General features: G+C 46.0%; 1 protein-coding gene across 1 annotated transcript in view; it reads right to left on the bottom strand.

Annotated features, from left to right (window-relative positions):
* Positions 1-24,075, bottom strand: part of POLR3B (RNA polymerase III subunit B) — a 776,005-nt gene that overhangs the window by 122,589 nt on the left and 629,341 nt on the right. Inside the window, exon 23 of the mRNA XM_069228350.1 lies at positions 18,211-18,353. Within this exon, the coding sequence (XP_069084451.1) occupies positions 18,211-18,353 (143 nt within the window). The remainder of the gene's footprint in view (positions 1-18,210; positions 18,354-24,075) is intronic.

The following is a 24,075-nucleotide window of genomic DNA, read 5'->3' as shown; positions in this document are numbered from 1 at the left end:
CTCTCAGACTATGCATACATATCTATGTACCTAACCCCATCTAACTCAGCTCTTGCTACCTTGCCTCTCTACTTCCAATACACCCTTCTCCCCACTTCTCTTAACCACCCTTACAACCTTATCTCTCTTACACTCCCTGAGCACAGAGATATATCTACCTTTCTACCCCCTTTTTGTTTTTCACCTCTCTCTCACTCATCTCTCAGCACTTCACTGGTCTATTTTCATTCTACCTCCCCATAGGCCTCTTCCATCTAATTTCCTCTCTCTTAACCTTGTCTATCTCTTTAGCTCACCACTCTATTTCTCCCCATCTCCCTAGGACTCACCTCTCTGTACCTTTCTCTCACTCCTTTCTCTATATCACCACTGTTCCTCACTCTCTCTCTTCGTCATTTCTCTAACTCACATTTCGTTGCCTCGTTTCTTTCCACTCCACCCCTCTCACACACTAGCTAACCTCTCAATTTACCTCACCATGTTTCCCTGCCTCACCTCTTTCTATTTCAATTCAGAATGAAGAGGTAGGGAAGGTGAGTAGAAATAAAGAAAGATGTAGAAAGAGTCATCAGAGAGCAAGTAAAGATAGAAAAAGGTGAAGAGGTAGAGGAAGATATGTAACGAAAACGAGTCAATTAGAGATTTAATTGAAATATGTATATGGTGTACATCTATAGGTGAGGCACCGTGTACTGAGTCAAGGCAACCTTTATTGATAGTGTAGGTGGCTCTAGATAACCAGAGCTCTCATGGGGTAGCTGTGGAGTGCAGCTAAGGCTTATCCAGGAGGGTGTAAAGCGGTTTCAAATACCACACAGGTCAATCAGTTACGTACACACAGGAAATAACCACATAGGTGTTAGAAAAATATGTAATATTTAATATAACACACACTCTAGAACTAACTTTGGTATATCTCCCAACTGGAGATATGGTCATACACAATTATTCTTAGTAACAGGTAAGTAAAGGCATAAAATAACACAAACTCCTACTTGGGGGGGGGGGGATCTGTTAGAAATTGGGACTCTAGCAGGCAGAGGTATACACCTTTGTCCAAGTAGGGACCACAATCCTAGTTCAGGGTAAGTCACAACACAATCCAAATTATCCTGTGCCGTCACTCAGGTACCTTGGCACTGAGCATTCAGGTTTAACTTAGATGGCAATCTGTAAAGTATTTGTGCAATAACTCATACAGTAACAGTGAAAACACCACAAAAATACACCACACAGGCTTAGACAAATAGATTATATTTATCTGAATAAAATAAGGTAAAAACAACAAAACTCCAATTAGTACAAGTTGAGATATCACTCTCTTTATAACACACACTACCTGGGGTGGGTCAAAAATAACAACGCATGGGGATCGCAGAGGAGATGCATGGAAAAATATGGTGTTGCGGTGGATTTGCCAGCGTGGCACAGACCACGCGTTGTTTCTTTTCATGCTGAAGGTGATACGTCGATTTCCAGGAGTGCGGCCTTGGTCCCATACTGTGATGCGGGGATATTTTGACATCCAGGGACAATGTGTTGAAAATCCTCGCTGCGCTGGGAGAAGGTGCAGGTGCTGCATCGATACAGTGAAATTTCAGCCACGAGGCAGGCGCTGCATCGGATTTCTGGTTGCAAATCCGGCAATGAGTTTTTCTGGTAGGCGGTGCTGCGATTTTCCAAAGCATGAGGATTTCTTGAAGAGATGATGTCTTTGTTGGCCCTGAGACTTCAGAAACGGAAGGCAAGCTCAGTTTCAAGGCCCTGGAGAGCACTTTAGGAGGAAGGCAGAGTCCTTTCATCAGAGTCAGGAGTATCAGGCAGCAGGGCAACAAGAAGGAAAGCAGTCCTTCAGCAAAGCTCCAGATGAGTACTTTGGGCAACCAGGAAGTCTTTCTGACAGAGTCCAGGTGTAGGTCCATAAGTGTCTGATTTGGTGGGGTCAGAGACCCAGTTTATATACCCCAAAATGCCTAGAAATGGGGGAAACTTCAAAGAATGGTTTTGAAGTGCACATGTTCCCCTTTCAGCCCTGTCCTGTCTGCCAGGATCCCTGGGGGAGAGGGTTATCAGTCCTTTGTGTGAGGGCAGGTCACTGGCCTTTGAAATGCAAGAGAGAGTCCCTTCACCATCCCTGCCCAGGAAGACCCATTCAGGATTTAGATGAATGCAGATGTGACTGAGTGTCCTGTGTTTATGGCTGTCTGGGTGGAATGCACAGGGGAGCAGTCAGCCAGCACAGACCAGACGTGGATTGAAGACAAGCTGTAAGGCACAGATGGCAGTAAGTTCAGAGAAATGCCCACTTTCTAAACGCTGAATTTCTAAACTAGGAATATTAAATCCATCTTAACCAGTGGCAATACTAAACATGACAGGGCCCACTCCTTCCAGATCAGAATCTACCACTCAAAAGTACATGAGGGTAGTTCAAATGCTAGTCTATGAGAGGAGCAGGCCTCACGGTAGAAGGACAACAAATTTGAGTTTTTTACTACCAGGAAATGTAAAACACATAAGTACATGTCCTGCCTTTTACCTACAGAGCACCCTGCCCTATGGGTTACCTAGGGCCTACCTTAGGGGTGACATATGTAGAAAAAGGGGAGTCTAAGGCTTGGCAAGCAATTGTAAACGCCTAGTCAAAGTGGCAGTGAGACTGCACACACAGGCCTTGCAATGGCAGGCCTGAGACATGGTTAAAGGGGTACTTATGTGGATGGCACAACCAGGGCTGCAGGCCCACTATTAGCATTTAATTCACAGGCCCTGGGCACATGTAGTGCCCTTTTACTAGGGACTTACAGGTAAATTAAATATGTCAATTGGGTAGAAACCAATGTTACCATGTTTAGGGGAGAGAGCATTTGCACTTTAGCTCTGGACAGCAGTGGTAAAGTGTACAGAGTCCTAAAACCAGCAAAAATAGGGTCAGAAAAAATGGAGGGGGGGCAGGCAAAAAGTTGGGGGATGACCACCCTAAGGCTGTCAGGTCTAACACGGGCCAAAACATATACCAAAAACAACTGGGAAGCGAAAACCACATCCAGCTCACACTACCACCCAAGGACCATTAGGACTTGGGAAGTACTAAAGCCCCAATGGTAAGTAGGCAGAATTCCCCAGTCGCCGGGGTGCAGAGTTGTAACCCCGGGTCAGTGCCCATAGGATAACATGGGGAAGTCACGGTTGGAGTTTTTGCATTTTAAGCCCTTTCCCAGAGGACCCGGAGGAAACCCGCGGGGACAAGGGAGGTTAGGTAGTGCCCACACCCGTGAAGACCCAGAACAGCGTACCTACACCAAGAAGGGGGTTGAACACTTACTGCAGTGACCCCCCTATCAACCTGTCAGAAACTCCCAGGGACCTCTCCTCATCTTATTTACAAAGTGAAAGAGACAAGTGGCCACCTGGCAGAGCTCGGTGCACCTCGATGGGAGAGGAGCTGTACAGGGGGGTGGTCGGGTTTCGCACCAGAGCGGGAACCTGGAGTTCCTGCATTGGAGCAATCCAGTTTCTGCAAGTAAGGCACCACATGTGCCCTTCAAAGCAGTCTTGTGGTGCTCAGAGGCACCCTACCCCAATCCAGAGACACCTATTTCTAAAGAACAAAACGTGTTGGCCCGTATCCACTTCATATCTTAAGATGGCTGCCCCGCACTTATAAAGCACAGGAAATGGAGTCTGGGGTTTGTAGGGGCATCTCAGTTATGCAGGGGTGTGTCACACTTAGAAGCATGCACCCTGCCCTTGGGTTGAAGGGCCTACCTTAGGGGTGATCTACAGGGTCACAGTGCAGTGACCATGATATACGGCAAACCTTATATCTGCAGTTAAAGGTGCATGCACCATTTCACACAGGCTGCAATGGCAGGCCTGTAGTCAAAGTTTCCATGGGTGCCACAATGCATGCTGCAGCCCATGGGGGACCCCTGGTGTACCAAGGCCCTGGGTACCTAAGTACCATGTACTAGGGACTTACATGGGTGCATCAGTATGCCAATTGTGAGGTGTAAAACTATATGACCAAGTTTTGGGGCAGAGAAAACTGACACTAGGGTCCTGGTTAGCAGGACCCCATTGTACCACAGTCTAAACATACTGACACCAGATAAAAAGTGGGGCAACTATGACAGAAAGATTCTACTTTCCTACAGTACTCCCTTTAGAAAACAAATCACAACAGGTGACTTAAACAGGGAGGGGGTGATCCGGCAAATGCAAGAATGCTGATAAGGCCGAAAGATACCCTTTAACTGTGCTCAAAGCAAAGTATTGCTGGGCTAACAAAAGAACCAATAACATCTCGGAAAAAGAAGCAGAAAGGAAATCAACATTTTGGAAGCGCATTAAGCATCTTATTTGTCCCCTTGGCAGATGTATACTATCTTGGTTGAGGGACACCTGGCTGCCAGAATGACATCATATACTTCTGCTGGGAGGTCAAAACCTGTCAATTGCCGCAGCTCAGTCTCTATGCATGAAGGCAGAACATGTACAGGTTTGTGTGCAGGACCCTGCCCTGTTGCTACAACAGTAGATCCCCACAGAGGGGCAGCCTGATTGGAGAACTGATGCTCATGCCCAGTCATTCGGGATACCATACTCTCCATGCCCAAGTCAGAGCCACAAGAATGACTTGGGTCCAGTCATTCCTGACATTCTTGAGAACTTTGTGCAGAAGTGGTATCGGTGGAAAGATGTACAGGAGGCCAAAGCTCCACGAGATACAAAAAGTGTCTCAGAGTGAGAGTCGCCCTAGAAACTCCAGTATGCATAAGTGCTGACATTGCATAGTCTAGGCAGTAGTGAATAGACCTAACCAAGGTTCTCCCTAATATCTGATATTTGTAATCTGTTAGGCATCAATGGCTGAGATTGCCCAGTCTGGCATTCAGAGAGCACACCAGATGTTGAACAACTAGGAATATGCTCTCACATTCCAGGCAAATCCAAGGACGCAGGGCCTCTTGATACTGGATCCACGACCCCACCTGCCTTGTTTGTTGTAATACCACATGGTGGTGTGATGTCTGTGAACACCTGAACTAGCCTTCCCAAGCAGCAGCTCATTCGCAATGGTGGAGGAGCGTCGCCCCACTGGCTCAGAGCATACTGCTGAAAAAGAAAAGATTATTTTATTATCATTTTATTTTTCAGCTTCTGGCTGTGCCAGCGTGTGCATGGAGGGGTGAGGCCATGAGAGGGGGAGGAGGAGTGGAGACACAGGAGTGCACTTAAAAGTGCACGTCAGTTTGTGTAAACAGCCCAGACTCCAGTGAATTGTCCGAGCAGCAGATTAAGCCACTGAAACAATCCGGATGCTGCTCTCATGAGAGCAGCGCCAGGATTGCGTGGGGTGCCTGTGCTGGTGTCCCAGGGACAGGTAAGTTAATTTCTTTATTATTTCCCTAATCCCCGTTCCCCTCCACACACTTGAGATTTGCAGCAGCCATCACTGGCCTTCCCTTGATAAAAGGAAGAAAGGCTTTCAATGTCAGTTAGATGTCTCACAGCTCCAGCAGGTTGATGTGGAGCCAAGTTGCTGCCGGAAAACAGATTCCTCTGATCTCCAGCTCTCACGAATGGTTGCCCCAACCCAGGAGTCACTACAGCCAGTTCTGAGTGGAGAAGCTGCTGACCAAATTGCGGTTTGTCAACCACCAGTGTAGTGGTTTGTAGTTCCCTCAAATTTCTGGTCCCAGTCGGGGCGATTCCCCTGACGCTGCACCCACTGTGACTTCAGATCGCACTACAGAGCTGGCATATGCCAGCAGACGAGTTACCAACAGGATGTGGGAGGCCATGAGTCCCAGCAGCCTCAGTCAGTCACAAGAAAATCTAGGATAGAGGCTGAAACTTCGAAATCACAGCCTGAATATCCTGGACTCGCCATTTCAGAGGATAGGACCGAACCTGCACTGTGGTGAAAGGCAGCATCTGAGAGGGAGTCAAATGTGACTTTGGCACTTTGATAGTGAAAACAAGCAATTCCAGGAGCTCTGCCATAGTCTGGCAGTGGGAGACGACTGACTGGGGGAGCCACTTCAAATGTATGGGTAAGTTGATGTATGGGAAGACTGGAACCCCTGACCCCCGCAGATGTGCTGAAACTACTGCCATCACCTTGGTGAACACCGGAGAGGCGCTGGTGAGGCCAAAAGGGAGCACAGTGAACTGAAAGTGCTCCTAGCCGCCTGTGAACCGCAGGTAATGCCTATGGACATGCAGGGCGAGTATATAAAAGTAGGCATCCTGCAAGTCCAGCTCTACCATCCAGTCTCCAGGCAGACTGGACCTCAGCCAACATAAGCATCTTGAATTTCTTCTACTTCGGGAAGAAGTTGAGAGGGCACAGGTCTAAAATAGGGTGGAGTCCTCCACGCTTCTTGGGCACCAGGAAGCTATAGGAGTAGCAACCATGACCAACTTCTGATGTTGGCTCCCTCTTGATGGCTCCTTTCGCCAAAAAGCCTCCACTTTCTGACAGAGTAGGGCGAGGTGAGCCTCAGTCAGCCAAGTTTGGGGATAGTGCCATGGGCGTGGGGTTATCTAAGAAAAGGATGGAGCAACCCAGCTGAGTATCCACTTTCTAATGTTATGGACTGCCAGAGGGTCAGGTGGTGTTGGATCTTACCACCAACTGGTTACCCATGCTGGTAGGAGGGCAAACTAAAGGAGGTTTGAGGCTCTGTCTGTAAGGGGGAGGTGGTGGACTGAGCAGATCTCTGGCTGTGCCCCAAATCCAAACAGTGCTGTTATATAGGCCCAAGAGGCAGCCAGTTCAAGGCTGGCGGAAGAGGACACCCTCTTGCCAAAGGTGGCTTAGTTCTTGAAAACCTTCTTTTAAAACATCCGCATTAGGTTGCAGAGTGCTAGTATGTAGCTAACCACATCCTGAGGGGGGTTTCTGGGGAGCTTGCTCCCACCTCTCCATCACCAAAATGAGAGGTCCCCTGATATGGTGACCATATAGAAGTTCAAAAGAGATAAACCCTACTCCTTTCTGTGGTACCTCCCTGTAGGCAAAGAGTACACTGGGCAAAAGGACATCCAACTTCCATCTCATGTGCTCTGGTGGGCCCATAATCAGGCCCTTAAGGGCAATCTTGAACCTTTTAACCAGTCCATTAGTCTGGGGGCTGATATGAAGTTGGTGCCTTTGTCTGGCACCACTTTCTTGTAGAAACCCACACAGGGAAAATCCCAAGAAGGCCCTAGCCACTGCAGGTGCAGCTACGTTCCTCAGAGGGATGGCCTCTGGGTGCCGGGTGGCATGGACCACCAAAACTAGGCTAAACCTGCTGCCTAGAGGGAGTCTTGTGTGTCAAAAGCCCAACAATGTCAATGTCCAATCTTTCAAAGGGATCTCAACGACCAGCACAAGAGTCAGGTGAGCTTTTAGCTTCTTCCCTGTCTTCCCACTCGTCTGGAAGGTGAGGCAAGTCCTACAAAAAGCATCTGAGGCTTTCCTCATCTGGGGCCAGTAAAAGTGGTTGACAAGCCTGTCAAAGTCTTGCCCTGCACAATGACCTAACATTTGCTTTTAAGGTTCCAGGGGTGAAGATGTCTGTTTCTCTCTGTCCCCTGCACAGATTAGTCGTCCCTCGTCGCCAATGTAAAGATTTATCTCCAGCGAAGTCCGTGTATTATAAAATCTTTATTTATTCAGACGACATCTCCAGCTGAGCTCCTCTGCTCTCCAACCCTCTTCACTCTGACCTCCACATTCCATCCCATGTCATAACTACCTCACTACATTCTAACATCATTATTCTACTGAATACATCTGGTCTCCACAGTACTCCAGCTCAGTTCACACATCCAGGCCATCCTCCAGATCCCACACAATGGGATCCTCGTCCTGAGTCCTATTGATGACCTCGAAAGTGTGTGTGTGAAGGGAGGGGGGAATTTGGGAGAACTGGATTGGGTGTCACTGTTTGAATGTCCAGCTTTGAGGACTTCTTTCCTGCATATAGCCCTCTCTCCTTGCAGAGTTTCTTCAGCTCAGCCGGCTGGGGTTATGCACACTAAGCCTCTGCACTTCCATGATAGACAAAGAGGTAGGGAACTTTAATTTTGAGAAAAAGGAAAAACAGCTAATCAGAAGACTAAGGAGAGGCTCAAATTGATCTTGAATTATTTATATCAATATCACTGTATGGCACTGCATACACAAGAGTCCAAATCCTCACAAAAGAACACCAGTGTAAGAAATTGGGTTGTTGGTTGACTGGGATGTGAGCCCTGGTGAAGCAGCAATCACAATCCTTGTCGGGGTGAGGTACAAAATAACCCTAAATTAACATATGCCCAACCCTCTGGTAGCTTGGGACAGAGCCAACCCCTATGTCTGCCTACCACCAGAGGGCATGTGCTCTCTTGAAGCACTCAGGGCACTCTTGGAGCACTTAAGCTTAACTTAGAGGCAATGTATAAAGTATATGTGCAACACTTCAAACAGTAAATGTACACACCACACAAAAAGGAGCCCACATCACATTAGAAGAAAAGAGTTATTTGCAATAAATAAAACAAGGCCAAAGCAGCAAAAATCAAATCAGTAGAACCTGAGATATGCAGGTTTGAAGATTTTAGTAAAGATGGTGCCTACAAAGTGACAACTGTGGATGTCCTGTCATGCCGGACCAGGATAAAGTCACAAGTTCAGGCTGACTGCAATAGAGCATGGGACTGCTCCAAGGACCCAGTTAGACCTGATAAACAAAGTATCCAAAATCCTGGTTCACAGAGCATTGCAAGGATCCGTGTCAAAGATGCATCACGCACCCGCACTGATGTGTTGGTTCAGAGGGGCAGTGAGGCTGTGTCATCTAGGATCCTGTCATAAGGGCTTGCAATGCAAAGGTAGTATCGAGGATGCACCGTGCAGTTGGAGCATTGCATGGGGCCCAAGGATCTGTGAGGATGCAGTGCGGCGTCTGCTGTAGATGTCAAGGCTGCTGTTGAGGAGGTGATGTGAGGGCCTGGGGCAAGGATGTGTAACAAAGCGCCAGTTACCATGAGGTGACAGGATGTGCTGCAATGCGGGTCTTTGCGGTGGTTCTGATCCATGCATCAGCATTGGTTCTGCTCAGGTTGCACCACACAGCAGAGGAGATGCGTCAGTTCAGCTGGATCCACAGAGGCAAGCAGAGAACCTTAAGCCCAATTCCAAGGGTCCAGGACTGGAGTGGCACCACTTGGTAGGGTAGACTCACAGATGGCAGAGTCCAGGTGCAAGGTTGTTGGAAGCCTGTTGTGTCCCTAAGGCTTCAGATTGGGAGGCCGACCAACTAGCCCATTAGAGTCACTCTGGGGTGTTCGGTTCAAGTCCAGTCCTATTTGCCCAAAGTTGGAGGGCAGCAGGTCATCATAGCACAGCAGCAGTCGATTAGAGCAGCAGTCCAGCAGAGTGGCAGTTCTTGTAACAGCACAGCAGTCATTCTATCTGCATTACTTATACCTGTCCGGTGCCGCCCTTCCTCTGAAGGGTGGGAAAAGCTTCTTGAAATTTTCTTTGAACTGCACAGGCTTCCTGCCTTCTCTGCTCTGGCTCTAAACTAACTACGGAGATATGCAGCCCTTTGTGTGGAGGCAGGAGAGAGTCTATTTAAGTATACTTAGGACACGGCCCAGGTCTGCTCTCTCTCCTGCCACTGATGACCCACCAAGTACACCTAAGCTCTCTACTGTGTGTGGCTGTATAGGAGGAAAACACAAAGCCCAACTGTCACCCATGACCAGTAATGCGACTCAGACACAGGCTACAGGCACTCAGTGGCTAAGGTAGGAAACTTTCTAAAAGTGGCATTTTCAAAACTGTAATTTAAAATCAGACTTCACCATAAGTTGGGATTTTTCATTACATTTCAAAGACACCAGACATGAACTGGAGACCTGCTCATTTGGAAATTACAGCTTATTAAATGTAATAAGGAAACTTCAAAGTTAGCCTACGGGAGCGGTAGGCCTTTCAGTAGTTGTAGGAAAATGCCACTGTTGGCATGGTTACCCCCTAACTTTTTGCCTTTTGTTATTGCTAGTTATGATTGAAAGTGTGCTGAGACCCTGCTAACCAGGCCCCAGCACCATTGTTCTTTCCCTAAACTGTACCTTCGTCTCCACAATTGGCACAGACCTGGCACACAGATAAGCCCATTGTTAATGGTACCCCTGGTACCAAGGGCCCTGTGGCCAGGGAAGGTCTCTAAGGGCTGCATCATGTATCATGCCACCCTGGGGGCCCCTCACTCAGCACATGCACACTGCCGTACAGCTTGTGTGTGCTGGTGGGGAGAAAAAGACGAAGTCGACATGGCACTCCCCTCAGAGTGCCACGCCCACAACTCACTGCCTGTGGCATAGGTAAGTCAACTCTCTAGCAGGCCTTACAGCCCTAAGGCAGGGTGCACTATACCACAGGTGTGGGCATAGCTGCATAAGCACTATGTCCCTACAGTGTCTAAGCCAATTTTTAGACATTGTAAGTGCAGGGTAGCCATAAGAGTATATGGTCTGGGAGTTTGTCAAACACAAACTCCACAGTTCCATAATGGCTACACTGAAATCTGGGAAGTTTGGTATCAAACTTCTCAGCACAATAAATGCACACTGATGCCAGTGTGCAATTTATTGTAACATACACCCAGAGGGCATCTTAGAGATGCCCCCTGAATACCAATCTGACTCCTAGTGTAGGCTGACCAGTTTCTGCCAGCCTGCCACACACCAGACATGTTGCTGGCCACATGGGGAGAGTGCCTTTGTCACTCTGTGGCCAGGAACAAAGCCTGCACTGGGTGGAGATGCTTCTCAACTCCCCTGCAGGAACTGTAACACCTGGCGGTGAGCCTCAAAGGCTCACCCCTTTTGTTACAGTGCCCCAGGGCATCCCAGCTAGTGGAGATGCCCGCCCCTCCGGCCACTACCCCCACTTTTGGCGGTAAGGCTGGAGGAGATAATGAGAAAAACAAGGAGGAGTCAACCACCAGTCAGGACAGCCCGTAAGGTGTCCTGAGCTGAGGTGACCCCTACCTTTAGAAATTCTCCATCTTGAGTTTGGAGTATTCCCCCAATAGGATTAGGGATGTGCCTCCCTCCCCACAACGAGGAGGCACAAAGAGGGTGTAGCCACCCTCAGGGACAGTAGCCATTGGCTACTGCCCTCCCAGACCTAAACAGACCCCTAAATTCAGTATTTAGGGGTACCCCAGATCCCAGGAAATCAGATTCCTGCAACCTGAAGAAAGAAGAAGGACTGCTGACCTACAAGCCTGCAGAGAAGGAAGACGACAACTGCTTTGGCCTCAGCCCTACCGGCCTGTCTCCAACTTCGAAAACCTGCTCCAGCGACGCATCAGACAGGGACCAGCAACCTCTGAAGCCTCAGAGGACTGCCCTGGTCTAATGGACCAGGAAACTCCAGTGAACAGCGGCCCTGTTCAAAACCAGCTACTTCTTTGCAACAAAGAAGCAACTTTCAAAGACTACACATTTCCCGCCGGAAGCTTGAGACTTCACACTCTGCATCCGATGCCCGCGGCTCACGATCCAGAGAACAGACACCTCAGGGAGGACTCCCCGGCGACTGCGAGCCAGTGAGTAACCAGAAACGACTCCCATGAGCCCCCACAGCGACACCTGCAGAGAGAATCCAGAGGCTCCTCCTGATCGTGACTGCCTGTAACAAGGGACCCGACGCCTGGAACCAACACTGCACTCGCAGCCCCCAGGACCTGAAGGAACCGAACTTCAGTGCAGGAGTGACCCCCAGGCGACCCTCTGCCTAGCCCAGGTGGTGGCTGTCCCAAGAAGCCCCCCCCCCCTGTGCCTGCCTGCACCGCTAGAGTGACCCCCGGGTCCCTCCACTGTTTCCTATCTAAAACCAGATGCCTGCTTTCCACACTTCACCCGGCCGCCCCTGTGCCGCTGAGGGTGTGTTTTGTGTGCCTACTTGTGTCCCCCCCAATGCTCTACAAAACCCTCTGGTCTGCCCCCCTATGTGTTTTAGGCACCTCTTTGACCTCTGCACCTGACCCGCCCTGAGCTGCTGGTGTGGTAACTTTGGGGTTGCCTTGAACCCCCAACGGTGGGCTGCCTATGCTCCAGAACTGAGACTTGTAAATGTTTTACTTGCCTCCTAATTTAACCTTTACTAACTTCCCCCAGGAACTGTTGATTTTTGCAGTGTCCACTTTGAAAATAGCTTATTGCCATTTTTACAAAGACTGTATATGATATTGCTTTTATTCAAAGTTCCTAAAGTATCTAAGTGAAGTACCTTACATTTAAAGTGTTTAATGTAAATCTTGAACCAGTGGTTCTTAAAATAAATTAAGAAAATATATTTTTCAATATAAAAAACCTATTGGCCTGGAGTAAGTCTTTTAGTGTGTGTTCCTCATTTATTGCCTCTGTGTGTACAACAAATGCTTAACACTAACCTCTCATAAGCCTACTGCTCGACCACACTACCACACAATAGAGCATTAGAATTATCTAATTTTGCCACTATCTTACCTCTAAGGGGAACCCTTGGACTCTGTGCACACTATTTCTTACTTTGAAATAGTATATACAGAGCCAACTTCCTACACCATGTCCTACATTTTGAATACATTGCACCCTGCCCACTGGGGCTGTTCACGAAGATACCATAGGATTGACATATGCATTAAAAAGGTTTATTTTGCCAGGTTGAAATAGCAGCTTAAAACTGCACATAGTCACTACAATGGCAGGCTTCGGACATGTTTAGAGTGCTACTTAAGTGAGTGGCACAATCAGTGCTGCACACAGTGCAAATTTAATAGGGACTTACAAGTAAATTAAATATGCCAACTGGGGACACGCCAATATTACCATGTTATCACTAAGAGTGATCACATGCACTTTAGCACTGGTTAGCAGTGGTTAAGTGTGCAGAGTCCTAAGACCAGCATAAACTAGACCAGCAAAATAAGGGGAGGAAGGCAAAAAGTCTGGGGGATGACCACCCTTAGACTGACAGATCTCACACAGCCTGCATTTGTGGGTCCGTCAGTGACATTGCCGCAGATTGAGGCCTTTCATGAGGCCATACTGCAGATCATCAGCTCTTTACTTGTTCTCTCTAGTGCACCTTCGGGCCCCAAGGATATATGAGGGCCTCTAGATAAACTTCAGTCAGTGGGTCCGCCCTCAGCCCGGTCAGTGTCCTTCGAACCAATATTAGGTTCTGCACTAACCCAGGTGCTGACTTTGGTCCTCGCTCCCTCTCTTGTGCTGGCTCCTTTTGCATCTTTTGCTGCTGGAGGAGGAGGCACAACCCATCCTACTCTCGACTCCGAGACAAACTCATCCTTACCTCGACCAAGACCATGTCCTGATCCTGCTAGGGCTCTGCATTCTAGCAACCCCTCTTTTTCAGATACCTTGCCCTTTACCTTATAACATAATCCAGGTATTGCATAATATATTTGGCAAAGACTCAGACAATGACCATGTTGTTGACTTTGTCTTCTAATATAATGAGGACGCTTGGTAGGAGGAGTTACAGGATGCCACTGGACTATAAACCTCCTTCAACACAGGCATGGTTCCATACCGACCTCCTGACCCTGCCACAGAAGAAAGCACCTCTTTTGCTGTACTGATGCGGAATGAAAAAGATCCACTGGAAGGTTCTGGAGATATAGGATATACAACGAACAATAAACCTAGACTTTTCAATTAACCTTGAACAAGCATTGGCAGATTCAAAGAATTTGACACTTAAAAATGTTTTCAAGAAAACCTTTGTCAGAGTAGAATGTGGTTACTTAGAGTTACTTAGGGTGACCAACTGTGGCAGGAAGCCAGTCAAGGGGACAAACAAGACCTAAAGAAGCAGTTACCTCAATTGGAATAGTAGTCTTCAGTCCAGTTCCAGTGTCAGTGGTCACTTGCCATTGATGTCTATAGAGTGCCCTGATGCTAGGGAGACAGGACACTGAAGAAGCTCAAAGATTCTAAAGATGCTGTGCGGTTGATGGGGATCTTCCTGGGGCCACTCTTTAGTCCCGGTGGGCAACTTTGGCTAAAAAAATCAACGTCCCTCGAAGTTGTCTGTGGTGTAGTAAAAGTCCCGTCACCACTGGACTACTGGTCACGGGGCACAATGGTTTCAGCAGTTTTCTTCTTTTGACAATAACACTCCTTCTCTGGGTGACCAAGCTGCACCCAGATGACTCCTTTGGGTCCAGCAGACTCAGATGCAACTTTTGAGCATTGAGTCTCGGTCTCCCAGGCTGCACTCAGTGAGGAGCAACGATCCAGTGATCTGGGCTACCAACTCACCCAAACTTGCTTCTCCAGCTTTTGTGGCCCAGTGCTCTGAACAGAAAGTTAGTCAACTGTGTCTTGGAGTCTCTGCTTCTGGTTGAACTTAAGGGAGACTCTCCAGAAGTAGAACACAGCAGGCACAGTCATTTACTTTGCTAGCCCAAGGAACACAGGTGCAGTCTAACTTCAGTGCAGCCTCTCTTTGCCAAGTCCTTGGTCAGCAGGCCAATCTTTCTTCGGTCGTCTTCTCCAGTCCAAATGAGACTTCAGCTCTGTGTACCAGTGGTACTCCTTTTATGCCCAAAAAGGGCCCTCTAGGGAGGTCATGGTCACTAGCTAATGGTCTACCGGGTTCCCTCCTATCTAATGACAACTTCCTGTGAAGTGTTGCATGGAACTATCCCAGAGTTCTCTATTCTCCCCACTCCTAAGATGTCCAGACCTCTCTCTTGGTGTGTGGAGCACAGTATCCCACTCCAAAGTTGCGGCTACTTGTGGGCTACATGCTCAAAAGAAAACGGTTTGGTCAGTGTTTTCCCCTCTCTGATCAAGACCTGTCTACCCAAACAAAAGAGAAACCTCTCTATACTGTGATCACCTTTTGCCCTTCTGCTTTGAAGCTCACCCTTTGGGCTAACACCCCATGTGGCTTTCTGCCAGACGAAGAAATACCTTCTCCAGTGGCAGGCCTCTACGGATACCCGTCCTGAGAGTATGTGGCATGTTTCCCAGGCGGGCAGAAGGCTATGTTATGGCCAACCTCAGCAAATGGCTATTGGAAAGCTGGGCAACAGAGTGGTACTGGCAACTTCTTAAAAGTAGCACGTGGCAACAACTTATAATAATTTCAACTTGGGCATCAAGTCAGGCTTAATGTAATGAGTTGTTTGATACCTTGAAGTACCAACTTTGGTAGCCGCATTCAAAGGTTAGCACAGAGTTACAACTGCTGAGCTGTCAGTGTGTAACTCTGTACTTGCCAAAGGGGCTACCAGTCTGTCTCCGAGTAATGATGATTGCAGCTGTTCACTACCAGAACAAATTAAACACGTTTAAGAGTTTGGGTTTTGCCATTGATTAAAATGGCAAAGCTGAATTACCTGTTTTAAACTACTCTACGAGTCGGCGGTGGCAGGCTGGGTGCCAAGGTTCACCTTGTTCCATCTAGGGTAGTGTAACCAGTGCTGCAGTCCCAGAGGAGGGCATTCTACGTTACAGGCCCTGGGTAGACTGGGTACCATATACTAGGGACTTAAAAGTAAAAGTGGAGGTGAGGGGTAGTAAGAGAGTATAAATGACCCCTAGGAAAGCCTAAAAAGGATCTCCCGCAAGAGGAGATATTATCTCCTCCTGATGGAAAAAGTCACATAGGCTGAATGCCCAAAAGGCGAGCTTTAAAAGGGGAGCTGCCTTTGTTGGGAAAATGGCAAGCACACACAAGAGGTGTTTGCTCCTTTGTCTAGGAAGACAGAAGAACGTCAGGGACAGCGAGGGGAAAACACTGGTCAGACCAGTACCCCACAGGTAGTCACACCTCTAGGGTGGGATACCAAGGTCCACCAAGAGAGAGGTTCAGCCATCTTTGGAGTGGGCCAAAAAAGTCACCCTGGGATCGCTAGGTACCACAAATCACAGGAACCTCTCATCAAGCAGGATGAATCTAAGTAGCTCATTGGCTAGTGAATGCGACCTCCCCTTAGGGCACTTTGTAGGCACAAAAGAGGCACCCCTGGCCCACAGAACTCATATCACATCTGGACTGAAGAAGTACTCCTCTGCTGATCATGGAACCTGCAAAGAGAGGCTGCACCGAAGACCGGGACGCACCTGCTGCACCTTGGGCTAGCGAAGAGTGGACTGTGCCTGTGGTGCCTGCCTTGAGGAAAAGTCGTCCCTGAGCCACAGTCAGAAGAGGGGAACTCGAAGAGTCAATTGGCTGGCTGTGTGTTCGCAGCACAGGACCACAAAAGCTGAGGAAGCCTGATTGGGTGAGTTGGTAGCCCAGATCACTGGATCATCAGGAAGCTGAATTTAGACACTCAAAAGTTCCTCCAGAGTCTGTGGCCCCAGAAAAGTCATCAGAATGCAGTTTGGTCACACAGATGAGCTATCAGCAGAAGAAGAGAACCACTGGTTTTCACTGTGTCCAGTGACCAGTAGTCCAGTGGTGACTGGACTTTTGCTGAACCAGTAAGAACTTCCAGGGACATCGACCCCTGTAGCCAAAGTCACCCCACCAGCAACGTGGACTGAGGCGTAGCCTCAGAAAATCCACCCACCGCACAACATCCTACAGCACCCTGTATCCCTTCCATAAGGACCACTCTATGGAAGTCAACAGCAATTTGCTATTAATGCTTTAACTTGACTGCTTCTTCTTAGCGGTAGCTGTTCTTTGTGACTTTGTTAATTCCCCTGACCTGCCCACTGACTCAGTTAGTCACCCAAAGTGGAAGTGACTGCATTCAACTTCTATCAAAGTTTTCTTGAAAAAGTTAGCAAGTTATACATTTGTTAAATTTGACAATGCCTGTATTCGGTTAAGTGAATAGTTGTGATTTACTGTTTCTTTAAGTATGTCCATCTCCAGAACCCTCCAGTGGATCATTTTAATTTTTGTGTCAAAAATTCATAAAACAAAATCTAAAAATTCACAAAAATACAGTCTATTTTGATAAACTGGTATCAGAATTCTTGAGAGCTGTGTTTCTTTCCTGTCCAATTGTTTTGATGCTGTTTAAATGCTTTACACGTGTTCCTTTGTTGAAGCCTCCACAGCTACCCAGGGTTGAGCTGAGATTTGACAAATAAGCCTGATTGGACCCAAGATCACAGTGAGATCTCACAACTACACCATATAATAAACCACATTCCCTCACAATGTCGATCGCCATTTTGGTGAGAAAGCGATTCAGATCCAGAGTGGTTTGAGGAAGGCAGGGCCACAGCAATTGCCCCCATCAGACAACTCCACCAGCAATTTTGCACCCCACATGTATTTGGCAGGGGCTTTCAGTTCTGCAAGCGCCAGATCCCACCCAAGTACCCCAGCAGAAATGTTTGTGGCCGAGAAGGAAGCTCACAAATGAAAAGCCCAGGGCAGCAGAGACAACATGCAGCTAAGTTCCCCACCACTCCAGCAACTACAGCCACAAAATCACTGTAGTGTGTCTTTTGCAGCACACAGCAACTCTATCGGGGGTAGGATCCAGGGGTGCCAAGCTATTACTACATACAGTAGATCCTCCAAATTGTCCATCATGGCTAAGCCCTCACATTTCTTTCCACTACCACGGGAAACAATTTATGTTTAAAAACAGAATCACACAATAAGTACACCAAAACTTGAACAGAAATATACTTTCCTTACTGACTCTCACTCATTGGTTAAAGCCTTGCAATTCCTTAAGTATCAATCATATTGTTCACTCCCCTTTTGTAATTAAGTGGACTCAAAAGAATAGGCAGCAAAATACAACATTTATCCAAGCATTGCCATTGGGCGATAACTTTTCTCTTGTGTTGAAGAGCGCTATTTGCACGTTTTCCCATCACTTTATAAGTGGGTCAGATGTTTCCTTCTTCGGTGTGTTTCAACATTTTAGTCTTTGTCCATGGAGTGTGCTTCAAAGAAGGGAGATGTAAACAACATGACAATCTGTACCTTAGAGGTTGTAGTGTATCTACAAATGTCCTGGTATTTACGTTACACTGTTCGCATCACCTTCTCTCTGTTCCCTCATAAAATAAATAATGGTTAAAAAAACATACAAAATGTAAACATTTGCTTTATATTAACATCCTGTCTCCCTCAAGAATCCCAGCACACCACTGCACTATTCAGTGTAAACGAAAAACTAACTCAAGGTTTTAAGCTTAACAAAACAATTGAAAACATCGTACCTTTTTGCCCATGACGACTACTAAATTTATCTCCAATTTCTGGTCGCCTTGTCTGTCTCAACAAAATCTTTATTAGAAAAGCATCTTCAGCATTCGAAGATATCATTACTTTTTCAATGTAAGAATCAGTTGATCCCTTGTACCTAAAAAATTATGGAAAAATAATAAGTCATTCTATTTTCCGATATAAGGACGAACAACAATAATATAATCTGAAGTCAAGCAGGTAAAGGGTTTAATGCTGAAGGCATCCAAGTAAGGACTAGTACCCATTTGGACATGTCCACATGAATGCCACTAACATTTGGCATGTTTGCAGAAATAAATAGCTCTTAGGGCTGTCTACCGGCCAATGCATGCATGCATCTGGAGTCTCACGTGTACTTCAAGACATTTGCCTTTACCCCCCACTTCAAGGCACAGCTGCTCAGTGATACAAGGATATCCCCAAGCAAAAAACAACTTTTAATTTAATCTTTTTTCAAAATTTCAAATAGTTAATAATACATCTCATACTTGAAAAGTTGACAGCAGGTAATACAAGTGCTTAAAATAAGCGAGAACAACGGTATTACTTATGGTCAGGAAAAATCATCACAGTGCTCATGAATGTGAGGTTGAAATGCCTGGCCACCCTTTTTTTCCCATTTACTCAACACCACTGGTCATGACTATTCCTTCTTATTTCTACATTTTCTATCATTACAGACTTCAAGTTTAGCTAACTTAACCCACCTCAACATGTCGTAGGAGTCAACAAGTTACTTAACTTTGATAACACATTTTGATATATAGGATCTTCCATTTGTAGACTGCTCATCATATGAAAGATCTCCCAAGAGGAAAGCATTGCATGGCCACCTTAGGTCATAGGAGTGGCTCCAGACTAATATATCTCTTTGGCAATAGAACTGGAAACAACATTATGAATAGCATGTGTAGAGATACTTGTGCCCCTTTATCTCAGTTCTCACTGCCACAAGGGACAATGAACAGCAGAACTATAGCAAAACGAATGCTAAGCTTAATCATCCCGCAGTGCAGAGTGGGAGGGTGGCAGGAAGAATGTACTCATCAGAAAAACAATGTAGAAGGCAAGTAACTCTAATAAATATCTTCTTGTCTAGAATTTCTCAGGTTATGAAAATAAGCCAAAGTAGCTGAATATTGGTTAACAGGAGGTGGGAAGAAGAGAACATTATGCAAACTCAACTATTTCTTCATGCCAGAAAACTGATTGACAAAAACAATGTGTTGCATATTCTTGTGCATCGTAGGTAATAATAGGTGGGATTCCTTTACGAGTTTTGTTATCTTTCCAATGCCATTGTTATGTTAGTTTTATTGCTCAGATTCTGAATCTAGAACAGTGGTGGACTTGGGAGTTGACTGCTTTGACGGAAGGCAGGTACTGTACTGTCTTCCCATTAAATCTTATAAAACTACTCTTGGACTTACCAGATTTACTACAAATTTGGTGATGAGGATGGTATGGGCGCAAAAAGGAAGAAGAACATACTTCTTCATTGTTTAGGGTCAGGAGGGTCAGGAGGCCAATTAACTTTTAGAACTTTACTGCCAGTTCCACCACAAGAAGATGGATAACATAATGTGTATGAGGAAGCTCTGCTATGAATGGAACTTAGAATTAAACCTTCCTCAAGCTTGGCATTGAACAGATTTACATTTTATACAAGGGCTCAATGGGAGGGGTGTCCTTACCACACTACGAGGTGTAGCTTTACACTGGAGTTTTTGAACCATTACTGAGGAAATGATAAGAACTTAGATTATAGTGAATGCTAGGAATAAAAAGGTGCAAGAACAATTGTGGGTAATGGAGGATCCAAAATTACAGGATGCCATTACAACTGCTTAAGCAATTGAACAGTAAGAGAAGTGAATGAAATCAGTGCAAGATACTGTTGCAAAGAATATCAAGTCAACTGATGACGTGTGTGTAGCGGTAGACAATGTGATGCACAAATATGTGCTAGCTGGAAGAAAGTATGACAAGACACTTGCTTGTTATAAATGTGGTAGTTTCAGCCAGTTAGCGTTGTCACCTCACTCACCAGCTGTGGGTAAAGGATGCAGTAATTGTGGACTTATGGAAAATTTTGCACATGAGCGTAAAGGTGAGAAGAGGAAAAGTATGACACTGTTCAATAGTGAAGGAAGCAGCATGTGTTGAGTGTGAGAGAGTGTGTGTGTGTGTGTGTGTGTGTGTGTGTGTGTGGGGGGGGGGGGGGTGGGGTGTAGTGGACAGTGACAAGGAGAAAGAATAGTTTTATCAATGAGTAATCAAGAATGGAGAGTGAAGTTGCCAGGCCTCCTAAATGCAGAGTTCAAGTTCTTAAAAGAGAGATGGAGCTTATGGCAGACTCGGGGTCTCCTTGGACCATAATTACAGAGCAATATTTTCTGGAAATGTTGGGAGACACCAGGACCCTGAATGATCTAAAGGAGTCAGATATTGTGGCACAAAGTTTTGATTGCTCAACTATTGCTATGAAAGGTTATCTAGATGTGGACATTATATTCAAGGTTAGAGAATGTAGCAGTGTTTTCTACACTTAACTTGCACTCAGCACTTAATTAAATTAAACTTAGTGAGGACTCCAGGACCCCTGACTACTTTCATCACTCCTCAACAGTTATTTCAGTTCAAGAGGATGCCGCTTGGCCTAGCGTTGGCGGCATCCCTTTTCCAGTGAGCAGTGTTTCATTTTTCAAGGGAATGGAAACTTTTGTCAACTGTTTCTAAGATGATTTTTTCCAAAAATAAGGAAGAACACTTTGAGGCAATATATGCAGTCTTGAGTAAGCAGGGATTGACATTGAGAGGGAGCAAATCCTAACTATTTAAAGACTCAGTGGAATATTTGGGGCATACGTTGTCTAAATCAGGAGTGGTATCTAAGCAGTCCTTGGTGGATGCCACTGTCAATGACCTGCACCAAGCAACAAAGAAAAGTTGCTCTCATTTGCAGGTCTCTGCGAATACTACAGTATATTTACCAAAGATGTTGCTATCAAAATGGACCTTCTGAGAGAACTAACTGAGAAAAATGTGAAATTCAAGCAGTCAGAGAGACAACATGAATTTTAGTTGGTGAAATCTGGAATTGTAAAAGCACCTACACTAAAACCTTTCTGTGTGAACAGGTAATGCATAATTACTGTTACCGGTCTACATGGTGGGGGAGCTAGTTGTCACAGAGGTGTGGAGGAGAGGAATAGAATGTGGTATTTGCATTGAGCACCCTTTATGATGCAGAGGAAGGTATGCAGTGAAAGAGAAGGAGTTGTTGGCATGTGTGTGGACTGTGGAACATTTTCTCAATTGCGTTTGGGGTTCTCACTTTACCTTTCGTTCTGAACACAAGCCACTGGTTGGGGTTTTGTCGCCTGGCAGGGGAAGTAGTGACACTGTGTATTTCAAGGATGATGTCCAGATTTCAAGAGTACAATTTCAAGTTGGAAACAATGTAACTGCAGATGTTGTCTAGGCTTCCATGCAACAGTAGGGAGGAAACTGAGGATACAAGAGATTCAGAGGTAATAGCCAGCATTGCTAACGTCATGTTCAAAAATGTTAAGGGTATAGATGAGGAGACGTAAAAGGTTGCAGCAGAAGAGTATCAGTTAATAAAAAAGGGTGTTGACAAATGTGAAAGGAGGGAGGCCAAGAAGGTGGAAGATTCTGGCTGAGTTGTACACTTATTGGAAAGTATCTGCGGAACTTGAGGTGGAAGGAGAGATGTTATTGAAAGGTGGAAAGTGCATGCCTCCTGTTGGGTTACAAGATCGTATTTTGTTGATAGCTCATAAAGGACATCTCGGAATGTAGTCCATGAAGAGGGTAATCAGAGCAACCTTTTGGTGGCCAGGTTTAGATAGACTGGCAGGGGAGACTTGTGCATGAGTGTGAAAGGTACACAAGCAGTGAGAAAATGCTCAAAGTGGTGCCTGTCCCGTTGTGTCCTGTTGAGTATCCGACTTTTCCATGGCAGAAAGTAGGTTTTGACATCTCTGGTCCTTTCAACTTTCACCCCATGAATGTAAGCATGCCATGGTTTTGGTGGATTACCGCTCGAAATGACATGAGGTCAAATTTGTGTCTCAAGTTAACACACTGTTTGTTATTTAATTTTTAAGGAACTTTTTGCAATCGGGTATCCTGAAGTTCTTGCCACGGAAAATGATGTGCAATTAAAGTCACAGGAAATGGAAGGTTTTCTTAAGTACTACAACATGCGTCATATTACCAGCGCATTGTATAGGGGTAACCGAGAGGCGGAACAGTTCAGCCATGCGTTCAAAGAAAGTATCCTGTGGGCAAGTAATTTTGGTGGAGAGTGGAAGGACAAACTGACGGAGATGTTGTGGTTATACCACATCACTCCTCAAACCACCACAGAAGTTCGCCGGTTCAAACTACTTAAGGGTAGAGAGCCTGTGCCTGAGCTGTGTCCTTGGTGGTTCCAAAAGGAAACAGCTGTGGAAGGATGAGGGCAAGGCAAAGTAAGAAGTAGCTTCAAGGGTGGAAGAGAAAAAAGGAAAGGTTAAGTGTGCTTATGATGCTAAATGGAAGACTAAGATACCTGATTTTAAGGTAGGGGACTTGGTCAGGATACGCAAACCAGGAGCTTTGTCCATTGGTCAAGGTCAACTGGAACAGTGTGGTCACCCAGGATGGTGAAGTATGGAATGTAAGAAGGGTGGCTAGGTGCAAAGAAGTGGAAAGGACAAAACCAGTTGAGTGTGTGCGTGGGATCCGTTGAAGAGTGTGGCTTCAAAGGTCAAACAAAATGATTGTGTCAGGAGGCCTCTGTGTAAATTTGTAGATAATGTGTGGGGCGTTGTCTTTTGTTTTGTTTTCTTGTCTGGTGTCTATTTTGGTAAGGGGGTAGGTGTGTTGCATATTCTTGTGGATCATAGGTAATATTAAGTGGGATTTATTTAAGAGTTTTGTTATCTTTCTAATGTCATTGATATGTTAGTTTCATTGCTTAGATTCTGAATCTAGAATGGAGGGGGACTTGGGAGTTGACTGCCTTGACAGAAATGTGCTGTCTTCCCATCAAATCTTATAAAACTAGTCTTAGACTTACTGGATTTACTATACAATGTTATTTCCTTCCCTTGGTATACAAACAATACTCTGTAATGAAAGGGTAAATGGAAGAGTAGGAGTAGCTAATCTGCAAATATCCCAAGAAAATAAAACCTACCTAGAAGTCAGAGACTGCAGCGTGTGTAACACAGATTAATTCAGAAGAGCAAGTTACTTACCTTTGGTGAAGATTTTCTGGTGGATACGCTAACCACAGATTCCTCACCTTTAGAATATCACCAGGTGCCAGACTTGATCCATAAGATTTAAACAGCATTGTTGACTTTCTGACTCATAAGAGTTGATGGAGCTGCATACAACTGCCACCACTGTACATCAATATTCGACATGGGGCCAAACAATCAGAGGCATTTCTCAAGTTTGGGAAATTTTAAGATGGGAAAAGAGGTGGTTAACAGAAAGAGGGGAGGGTAGTGAGGAATCTGTGGTTAGATAGAGTATCCACCAGAACGAGCTTTACCCAAGATAAATAACTTCTTCTTCTAAAGGATACTTCTAATCACAAATCCCTCATCTTTAAAATAGACACCAAAGTGGTAACTCCAAGGTGGGGAGTCCAAAAAGAAGGACTGAGCATCCAAAATGCCCTTCCCGTCAGACATGGCTGTCTAGGCAGTAGTGGTTTGTGATCATGTGCACTAATGCTCACGTTACACCCTGACAGACGTCAGAGACAGGCACTCTGTGGGCCAGTGCAGCGGTTATAGCCTTGGCACTGGTGGAAT

Source organism: Pleurodeles waltl, chromosome 4_1 (genome assembly GCF_031143425.1).
Source record: "Pleurodeles waltl isolate 20211129_DDA chromosome 4_1, aPleWal1.hap1.20221129, whole genome shotgun sequence".
NCBI lineage: Eukaryota > Metazoa > Chordata > Amphibia > Caudata > Salamandridae > Pleurodeles > Pleurodeles waltl.
The sequence above is the reverse complement of the archived record's forward strand: the minus strand, read 5'-3'. Positions and strand labels throughout refer to the sequence as shown.